Source organism: Glycine max, chromosome 5 (assembly GCF_000004515.6).
Source record: "Glycine max cultivar Williams 82 chromosome 5, Glycine_max_v4.0, whole genome shotgun sequence".
Taxonomy (NCBI): domain Eukaryota; kingdom Viridiplantae; phylum Streptophyta; class Magnoliopsida; order Fabales; family Fabaceae; genus Glycine; species Glycine max.
The window spans coordinates 930,030-941,487 of NC_038241.2; the positions used below are offsets into that span (position 1 = coordinate 930,030).

General features: G+C 30.6%; 1 protein-coding gene across 1 annotated transcript; it reads left to right on the top strand.

Annotated features, from left to right (window-relative positions):
- Positions 1-4,442: 4,442 nt before the first annotated feature.
- On the top strand, positions 4,443-11,369 carry LOC100819491 (potassium channel AKT1). The gene is made up of 11 exons (XM_003524480.5): positions 4,443-4,743; positions 5,787-6,152; positions 6,241-6,298; positions 6,390-6,707; positions 6,791-7,036; positions 7,142-7,240; positions 7,383-7,415; positions 7,502-7,687; positions 8,219-8,413; positions 8,515-8,590; positions 10,285-11,369. The coding sequence occupies exons 1-11, from the start codon at positions 4,580-4,582 to the stop codon at positions 11,223-11,225; spliced, it is 2,682 nt and encodes an 893-aa protein (XP_003524528.2). The 5' UTR covers positions 4,443-4,579; the 3' UTR covers positions 11,226-11,369.
- The last annotated feature ends 89 nt before the right edge of the window (positions 11,370-11,458 follow it).

Consider the following 11,458-nt stretch of genomic DNA (forward strand, 5'->3'; position numbering starts at 1 on the left):
AAATAATAAAAGTCAACTATCGAAGCTTAGTTAAAATAGTAGTAGATGAAGTTAGTAATTGTATATCTCATTTTTTCTTTTGGATAAAAAGGGGGAGAAACCATCATCAAGTGCCTGAGGCTCAAGAGAGTTGACTGAACTCGCAGGGGATGGAACCATGGATTGAGTTTGGGGCAAGTTGGAATTTATTGGGAATTGAAGATTTCGTGTTTCTTTCCTCATGTTATAAATAAAACTTATTCAGATTTCTAGTAACCAGTTAGTTAAAATGCAAGTTCTTTTCTAATATGCATAAAATAATTTTGCATATGCTTCTATTTTTTATTATCTGCAAACCGTACGCCTAGGATTTGGCTTGTGCTTAAGAGATGAGTTTGTTTATATTTTGTCAAATCAAAGTCTTTTTTTCTGTTGCTGGTATATTTCTGCCTGTAAAGGCAAAAGCTTTAGCTTGTTTGGAGGTTATCAATTAGGTCAATGAGCTTGGATATCACAAGGTTATCATAGAATTAGACTGCAAAGTTGTTGTTGATGGGATTAGGAGTAAATGTATAACTATATTTGATTTAGGGGTCATTATACCTATATGTAAATATAGGCTCAAGTTTCTTGCAAATTTTGAGATATGTCTTGTCAACCAAATTTTGCAGCTCATTGTTTAACTTGAGGGACAAAATTTGATTGTAGCCACCAACTCTTTAATTACATACAATAATGTATTTATGATATTATTAATGTTGAAATGAATTAAATTTTCTGTTTTTTTTTTAAAAAATACATATTTAATACTCGAACTTGATATACTAAGATAAAATAATTTCATGTTAATTAATTCTAGCGATTAATAATATTTTATATACATAATTAAACCAATCAATATTTTAATATGTAAATGGAAAGAAATAAAATTTTATATAGCATTATTTTTCTTTGAACTCCTCTACAGGATTCAGTCTTCAACTCTTATGTTAAAACGTTTGATGAAGGTATTTATTGTCTAAAGTTTGGCATTTCACTTTTCTTATCCATTAATTATATTTCACTATATTTTGGTTTGCATAAATTTACTTTTTGCACTCTTTAAATAGTTTAGGTTAAAATACACATTAGTCTTTTATGTTTTTTATTCTATTCAATTTGATTTTTTATCTTTTAAAAGATTTGATTTAGTTTTCTGTAAAGATAAATTTTAATTTAGTTTTTGATGTCTTTAAAACGAATCAAAATAGTTATATAAAATCAATGAAGTAATTATTTAACTCGTATTAAATTTTTTAAAAAATATAATATTAAATAATTACCCATATAGAAAATAAATTTATAGTAATTATTTAATATTAGTACTAAACTCAACATTAACTAATAAATTTATATAATTGAGTACACAAATTTTAATATTATAATGTAAAAATTTAGTTTAATTTGAATTAGATAAGCTTTGAATAAGACTTTCTTTTACCTTTTGATTTAATCAGTTTTTTTTTTGTTCATCAGTTTTTTTTTTTGTCTTTTAAATTATAGTATAGTAATCTGTATTAAATTGTATTAGTTTACAACATCAATTATAACTATAACTTTTCATAGAGTGATAAAGATAGAAAAAATTAGGTGTGCTTGCTTATAATTTGGGTATTTATATAACTATAACTAATAAATAACTAAATTATAAGAGAATATTATAACTACAACTAGTTATAACTTGATATAAGCAGTTATCATTTTTAAAATATTAATATATAATTGGTTGTGAATAAATTAATTATATAACAAGTTATTTTTAAAACCAATTATATAACCAATTATGAAGAATAAAAATAAGTTATTTGAAGTAATTATTTCTATAAAATTAATTATAGTTTTATAACTATAACTATTTTTAAAATAGAAATAATTTATTTGAAATAACCATAACTATAAAAGTGGTTATAGTTTTATAACTAATTATATAAAACTAATTATAATTATAGTTATAGTTATTTTTTTAAAAATAGTTTCCTTTAGCAGCTATAGAGACAATCTTATAAATAAAGCATCTTAAACCTATTCTTATGCATTTAAAATTAATAAGGTCACCTTCAATACCATTACTTATAAGAGTTATTTTAAATTAAACAACATTGTTTAACAAAAATTACTATCATAACATTTTTTTACAACAAATTATTACCATTATAACATATGATGACATAGTATTGCTTAACATATTTTAAGTAATAAAAATATATTTTTGAAGTCCATTTAAGCAACTCATTCAGTGCTTACTATTAGAGAAAATAAAAATAAAAACTATTAAATATGAATTAAAGTGTAGGGCCCATGGAAAAAGCTCTTAGACAACTCAATCAGTAATTATACACTGTTTATCAGTAGCAATTTTTTTAATGAAAGTTTATCAGTAGCAATTATACACTTTGAATGCAAAATTTTTGTTTAAAATAAAGTATTTATTACATAAAAGAATAAAAATGTAATAAATATGTTGTTTGGAATAAAAGTCCACCACTTTAAAACACTCACAATACATAGTAGCTTAAATGGATTAATTATCTTAATTTTTTGGCCTGCAATGTTACTCCCGTAGATTTAAATACTTTACTAAAAAATTCACTTTAATATTAAGTTTATTAAAGTGAATAATTAACTTAATTTGATAGGCTATACAATCCGTTAATTTCTCTTATTCAGAGTATAAAAAATTATTTTTATTAATAACAAAATTTTAAGCAATTTTTCTTATATAAATAGCAACGCTTGTATGAGCAATGATAGATCGTATGCTTCAACTTGATAAAAAAAAAAGATCATATGCTTCAATGATAATTTTTTGTTAAACAATATTGTTTAACTTGAAACAACTCTCATAAACAACACATTAGAGATGACTTTAAAATGTTAAAATCAATTCTGAATATCTACATTTTAAAAACTAGACTGTAGTGAATGATTGAACTGAAAAATCATCTAATGTACAATTCAAATAAACTACATAACTGATTTAATAAAATATTTTAATGAATAATAAAAATCGATAAAAAAAAATGGAAAAATTGGCTAACATTTAGTTCATAAGCCAATGAAAAATGCTTTCATGTGATGTCATTTTAATTTTTTAAATAATAAAAAATTAAATTGAAGTATTTGTCACTTTTTTATTTTAAACATAATCATGTTATTGTTAATTAATATTGTGTATGGTTGCACCACCTAAAACATGTTAAAATAGATTTTTGCTTGTATTTTAAATATTAAGAAACTATAAATTAGTGTTTTACTTTAGTTTTAAGTGTTATAAAATTATTATATATACTTTTAATATTATTTATTATTTTAATAATCCTGATTTAGCCTCAGTTAAATCATTAAATCTTGGATTAATTTAACTAGTTGAATGAACAATTTAATTTTAAAAGAAACTGATAAATACCAGTGTATATATTTTTTTTACTAAGGAAGCTTTTTAACTGTATCTTTTAAAGTTAACTTTAAATAATTAAAAAAAAATTATTTATTAAAAAATTTATTACATTAAATACATAAAAGTTCTATAAATGTTACTCCACTCACCCATTATCATTACTTAATAAAATCCTACAGTCATTACTTAATTACTTAAAGAATTGTTATCATCCACTCACCCACATTCTCTTTCACAACATTCATGGTATATTTGATTATGATTTTAAAAGATTATTTTGGTATAAATTTTTTTATGAATTTTAAAAAAATATATAGGAATGTTATAATTTATTATATTTTTTAAAAGACTTTTATGAATAAGATATTTTAATTTGAATTTTAATAAATGTATATCTAAGAGTTTCCTAGATTTAAAAGAAGAATTTTGTAGATTTTTAAAAAATATTTAAAATTAGAAGAGTCAATGAAAATAAATCTTACAAAGAAGTATGAAAAATTCTTAAAGATTTAAATGAGATTGTTGGGTGAAGGTGTTATTTATATTTTTTTTGTTAAAAAATTATATGAAATCCATCAAAATTTATTTTAAAAAATAATCTATTAAAAACTAATGATTTTTAATATCAGAATACTTTGTTTAAGTTTTTAAAAAAATTTAATTAAATATTACTAAATTTTATTGTCATAACAAATCATCTTAAAAATCTTAATTTAAACATAATCATGTTATTGTTAATGAATATAAAAAAATGTTAATCAAGTGTTCGATTAAAGAACTTAAAAGGTAAGAAATTTTTATTTTTTTCTAAACAATCAAAAGATTTTTATTAAAACACATGAAATTTTATTGTTTATAATTTATTTTTTTATTTTATTATAATTTCACAATAAATACTTGGTTATTTTAATTTCTTGTGATCTCGCTCCTTAACAAGACTAAAATGATAAAGAAAACAAAACGAAACCATGAAGCGGGGGCGCCTACGGATTTGCGTTGGACTGGTGTATATATAAAGGACACGAGACTCTTTGGTTCGTTGAGAAAAAAAAGAAGAAAAAAACACGTTCAGAACCGCTTCATCAATAACATGCCGACCGAAACTCTGTAGTAAGAGGACATTTTCTGCATCAGACACACACATAGATAGAAAATAAAACAAAAATGTTGGTGTCCATGTCCGTGTGCGGCCAAGATGAGATTGAGTTGTCAAGAGATGGCAGCCACTACAGTCTCTCAACTGGAATACTACCTTCCCTTGGAGCCAAAAGTAACCGCAGACTCAAGCTCAAACCCTTCATTATATCTCCCTATGACCGCCGTTATAGGTTCCTTACTTTCTTCTCTGTTGTCGAGCTTGTAGCAAATATGTCAATATTTCTCATTTTCTTAGTCTTATTTGCTGCTATTGCTTTGATTCTGACGGATACTTACTTGCTGCTGTTTCTTTGTTTCTCACGGAAGGAACCTTGTTTTTGTTGTTGTTGTTGTTGGTTGTTATGTTACACTTTTTTTTTTCATTAGATGCTATTATCTTAATTTTATTCTATTATCGTATCCTGCTTTTTTGAAAGTATTTTAGCCGTTCGTTCCTTGCTCAATGCCGACTAATGAGGATTGATAATCCTTTTTCAATCTCGTGTCCTCCTCACAGTTCAGGAATTTTGCTAAATGCTAATGTTTGGCTGTTTTTTGTTTTGACGAGTTTCCGTGTTTTTTTTTTTATTCCTTGCCGGTTTCTCCACTGTTCACAAACCAGATTGAACAGCTCTGGATCTCTTCTTTTCCTTGTGATCCCTGCTGATTTACTAAAATAGCACAACCACCCCCCCTTTCACTCTCTTTTACGTTTTATCATTTTTTAATGATAGTTTCATTGCTTAGTTTCTCTGAAAAATGTTCTTCCATTGAGATCTATCCATCTCATTAAAAATCATACACCAACTGCAATAACCTTATCTCATTGGAGGTCGTTTACATAATTCGCACGCTCTGACACACGGAGTTAATCCATTAAAAAACACATAGTTACATATTTGGTTTTGGTTAACTTTGTTGGAATTGAGTTTTCAAAGGAAGAGTCACGAGCTTCCATCTGGCAGTAGTCAAACTATGAAGTTTGACTTTGTTTCCTTGGATATGAAACATCCCGAGTTTGGTGGAGACTGTGCATGCAATGGAAGAATTTGGCTTGGACTCCACTGAAAAGAAGCGTCAAAGGGATAATTCATAAATAATTCCAAATAAATGTTTTGTTATTGACTCTGTAACTACAACTTAAATTTCGTGTAAAAAAAATATACTTTCTTTTCTCTGTTTTCTAACCCAGATGAGTACTATTAAGTAATTAAAATTTGTTGGATTTTTGCAGGATATGGGAAACTTTCCTTGTTATTCTGGTGGTTTACACTGCTTGGGTTTCTCCCTTTGAATTCGGATTCCTGAAGAAACCACAAGCACCCCTTTCCATAACCGATAACATTGTCAATGGATTTTTTTTCGTGGATATAGTTCTGACCTTCTTCGTGGCTTACATTGACAAAAGCACTTATTTGATCGTGGATGACCGAAAACAGATTGCTTGGAAATATGCAAGGACTTGGTTGGCCTTTGATGTTATCTCCATCATTCCCTCAGAGCTTGTACAAAAGATATCACCTTCTCCTCTTCAATCTTATGGGCTATTCAACATGCTTAGGCTTTGGCGTCTTCGAAGAGTTAGTGCCTTGTTTTCTCGGTAATATTGACCACTTTTCCAATCAAATGATGTTTTGGATATTTTATTTTGCTTCTCATTTATGTGGCTCGTAACTGTTTTTTTATAGGCTTGAGAAGGACAAAAACTATAACTATTTTTGGGTTCGATGCGCAAAGCTCATTGCTGTATGTTTCCAAAGTTATTAATCTTTTAATAAGGAAGATGAATTTAACAAGTTGAACAATAGACTGATTGTGTGAGTGATGTTTTCTATAGGTTACCCTCTTCGCTGTTCATTGTGCTGCATGTTTCTATTATCTTATTGCTGCACGTTATCATGATCCCAAAAAGACATGGATTGGTGCAACCATGGATAATTTCCTTGAACGCAGCTTGTGGTCAAGATACGTGACATCTATTTATTGGTCCATTACTACCTTAACAACTGTTGGTTATGGAGATTTGCATCCTGTGAATTCAAGGGAGATGATCTTTGACATTTTCTATATGCTCTTTAATCTGGGGTTAACTGCGTATCTGATTGGTAATATGACCAACTTGGTTGTCCATGGCACAAGTCGAACCAGAAAATTTGTAAGTATTAGGATGTAGTCCCAGTTAGTGATTTTAAGTGAAGGAACATGTAAAACTTATATATGGCTTTACTCAATTCTCAGAGGGATACCATACAAGCTGCCTCAAATTTTGCCCAAAGGAACCAATTGCCGCATCGGTTGCAAGACCAAATGCTTGCACACTTGTGTTTGAAGTATAGAACCGACTCAGAAGGGTTGCAGCAGCAAGAGACACTTGATTCTCTTCCTAAAGCCATCAGATCGAGCATTTCACATTATCTTTTCTATTCTCTGATTGACAAGGTCTACTTGTTTCATGGAGTTTCAAATGACTTGCTCTTTCAATTGGTAATTGCAATTTATTCTTTTTTGTCCCAGCTCGTAATTGTTAGTTAAATATCTATTTTAATCTTCAACTTGCACTGAGGGCCCTTTTTTGACTAACTATAAAAGGTGTCAGAGATGAAAGCAGAATATTTTCCACCCAAAGAAGATGTTATCTTGCAAAACGAAGCCCCCACTGACTTTTATATACTGGTCACTGGTGCCGTGGTAATTGTCCAACTTATTTATGTAAATTATGTACATGCTTTTCAAATTTTGACAATATTTGATCGTGACAGATCATGACGTTTTACTTCTTCTGAAACAATCTTACAAACTGTGGTTTCTAATGCCTTAATTGTTTTGACAGGAACTACTAGTTCTTAAAAATGGGGTTGAGCAGGCAAGTTCATTTATGAGTACATTATAAGAAAGAGTGATGGAATATACAATATGAAACTAAATCTGAATGTTGGTAACTGATTTCAGGTTGTTGGAGAGGCCAAAACTGGTGATCTTTGTGGTGAAATTGGCGTGCTTTGTTATAAGCCACAGCTTTTCACAGTTCGAACGAAGCGACTAAGTCAGTTGCTCAGGCTAAACCGTACTTCGTTCTTGAATATTGTTCAGGCCAACGTGGGAGATGGAACCATAATAATGAATAATCTCCTTCAGGTCAGCATAACATCATAACCACTCATTGAATGTTGGCAATGAAAAAATTTCACATTTTTCTGATCTAATTAGCCTTGCAAAATTATAGTACATATCCTAAGCCTTGTACATGTTTTACAAAAATATATTTTATGTTATTCTTTTAAAAGATCTTTGCCAAAACCGGCATCCTTGCTCCGTATGGTAATTGTCCTTAAGACACTCCCATAAGAAATTGGGTTCCATTCGTGCTCGTATAACCATCCAAAAGCAGATCTTTTCAAAAGTTAAATGTTTAGAGGTAATATGTGAGAATACCTTTGTATGTTTTTTGATTAATTTTTGACAACCATTCCACGGTATATAAAAAAGACCTTTGTTCACAAGTACAAAAATTTGGCCAAGTGGTTTAGCTCGTACATATATATACAAGACTTATTCAAACTTAATAGAATGTAACAAAAATATTTCTTAAAAAAAAAAGGGTTAAAAAGTACACTCAACAGAGCACTCAGTAATTTTTATGTACGTGGACTTAATTATGGTGTGCAGCATTTGAAAGAGATCAACGATCCAATCATGGAGGGAGTTTTGGTGGATATTGAGAACATGTTAGCTCGTGGTAGGATGGACCTACCAGTGAGTGTGTGCTTTGCGGCAGCAAGAGGAGATGACTTGTTGTTACATCAATTACTCAAACGGGGCATGGATCCAAATGAATCCGACAACAATCGAAGGACAGCTTTGGTGGGTGAATTAATTATAATTTTCATTTTGACCTTCTTTTTGGATACTATTTTTTGCCTCCTTCTAATTCATAGTGCTGTTTTCTGTTTTTGCAAAATCAGCATATAGCGGCATCTCAAGGAAAAGAGAACTGTGTTTCGCTTCTGTTAGATTATGGGGCGGATCCCAACATTAGAGGTAGATATTTCTTACCTCTTCATTAATTTCTATTAGTTACACTATTAGAAAAGTTATTAGATCAAACGATAAGAATTAGTATAAGATTATATACAACCAATTTGAAGGATGATGGAAGATGAAGACTTCTAGGCATGACAATTACTAGTATTCTTCTCTATTATTTTAAGTCTGCCACATTTAGACGTTAGTCCCACTGCTCGAGACTCGGTATGAATAATTATTTAAATAAAGGATTTTTTAACATTAGATGATACTAGTAGTATTAAAGAGGTATGAATGGAAAGTTTTCATCGAAAAATGAAATGTTTATTAGATTAAAAACATAAAAGTCGTTTATTTCTTTTGTTTTCCAAAACTTCCATATCTTTAGCATCAGCCTGATCTTAACAAATACATTTAATTAAATAAACAATGGCTTATATCTGATGAGGACGTTAGTCGTTACTCGTTAGTGTGTGTGTGTGATTGCTTTTCTTGTAGAAGTAACATAACTTTCCTGTATTAGGATTTCCACAAAGTGTATCTTCTTATTTAATTACCATAAAACCAATCAAGTTGTGCCTGATGAGGCCGCGATACTCTAAATTTAATATCATTGAATTTTATACAGCCATGTGCAGTTCTTTGGATTCGTTTCCAAGAAAATTATTAATTAACTAGCATCATATCTTTCGTGTAGTATTAATTAATAAACTTAAACTATTAACCCTCACATCGGCTGTCCTCATTGGATTTGTTTATTCCCGTAGCAAGACACATGGAACTAGAGAGGGAAAAAAGTCGTGGCCATGTAATAACCAATAATAGAAGATGATGTTATTCATTTGTTAAAAATAGGGCAGTGTCTCCATTATGCATAAGTCTCCTAGTTAAAAACTGAAGTCTCTAATGGTCGGCAGCCAAACTATTTAATAAACATTCTATAATAGGAAGTTGGAGAGCCATATGGTCACCAATGCAGACTTAACCATGCCGTATAACAAATTTAATTAAAAATATAATTATTTTTTGGTGTTCATGTGTACATGTTTTTGTTTTTAAAAATAAAAAGTATATAGAAGTCTCCGTCTTAGTTGGATCAAGTTCCTGGATATGAGAGAAGTTGACAACTTATTTAATATTAGTAATATACTAGTTCACATTCTCGTTCTAATACTTTATTCATCATTAAGTGAAATATCATGTTAGTGTTATTAATAAAGAGTGTCTTCAAATTATTTAAATAACTCTTTTAGGGGAGGGGGGTGTTCCATAACTTAAAAACAGAGTGGAGACCAATCTTGTCCATTTATTATATATTTTAGTCAAATTAATTTTTAGTAATTAAAATGTGTTTAAATTCTACCACAAATTTTATATTATAATAATAATAATGTTATAAGAAAAGAAAATTATTATTGATGTAAACCAAACGAATTCTACGTTGACTTTGTAACACACTCATGATGTCTGAGTCCCCCCAAAAATGACACTATAAATATCTCCATCTTATCTAGAAGTCATTGTCACATGCATATGCATGGCGTGCTTCAATGGTAAGTTGCGCTCATTTGGATGACCGTGGTTTGCAACGTGAATAAAATATTAAACCAAGAAGTTGCTTTCTGTTCTCTTAAACCATATAGTATATTAAATTACTTTCTATTAGTCATACTCATAAATAAAAACTTAGTAGGTTGTTCTACGTGCAGATTTGGAAGGTAATGTGCCACTATGGGAGGCTATAGTGGAAGGACATGAGTCAATGAGCAAGCTGTTATCAGAGAATGGAGCAAACTTGCAATGCGGGGATGTGGGTCAATTTGCATGTAATGCCGTTGAACAAAACAGTCTCAACTTGCTGAAGGAAATAATGCGCTATGGAGGAGATATCACGCTTCCAAACAGCAACACAGGGACCACAGCCTTGCACGTTGCAGTCTCTGAAGGCAACGTTGAGATTGTCAAATTCCTTTTGGATCACGGGGCGAGTATTGACAAGCCAGACAAGCATGGCTGGACCCCAAGAGATCTTGCAGATCAGCAGGCACATACAGAAATCAAAGCCCTTTTTGATTCCACTGGGGAGCCTAAGGTTCAGTCTTCCTTCGCTATTCCCGAGAGGAACAGCAAGATCAGGTACCTTGGTAGGTTCACAAGTGAGCCAACCATGCCATTGCCTCTTGATGGCTCGTTTCATGAGAGCCAGAGCCAGAGCCAGAGCCAGAGCCGGCCGAGGCGTCGGAGCAACAACTACCATAACTCACTCTTTGGGATAATGTCAGCAGTACACAATGGGGAAAAGGACCTGCTTTCAGCTGTTGACATGAATAACAATGCAAGGAATGGTATGAAGAGTAGTAGTGCTAGTAGTAGTGCACTTGGTCCAACTAGAGTTATCATTAGTTGCCCTGAGAAGGGTGAGGTTGTTGGGAAGCTTGTTTTACTACCTGGAAGCTTTCAAGAGCTAGTTGAGATTGGAGCCAAGAAATTTGGTTTCTATCCTAATAAGGTTGTATGCAAAGATGGAGGTGAAATTGAAGATCTGGAGGTGATTAGGGATGGTGACCATCTTGTTTTTCTTGGTGCAAGTGGGGTGCTTGAATCCAATTGTCCAGCTCCAGCACCACTAACCAATGGTGTGCATATATAGTATGCATATAAGGAACGCTTACTATTAATTGTAATTGTTTTACTTTTTCCTGTCTCTTCTGTGTTCTCAATTGTAAATCTTTAGCCTTCTTCTCGTGGTTACTTTTATTGTAATGCGATATAATATATTTTGGCCTTGGTCTTATGGTGACCTCCCCCTATTTCTTTCTCAGACTCTACTTTTTAGTTTTCCCTTCCATTTCTTTTCGGCTCAAAAGTGTCTCCTAATTACTT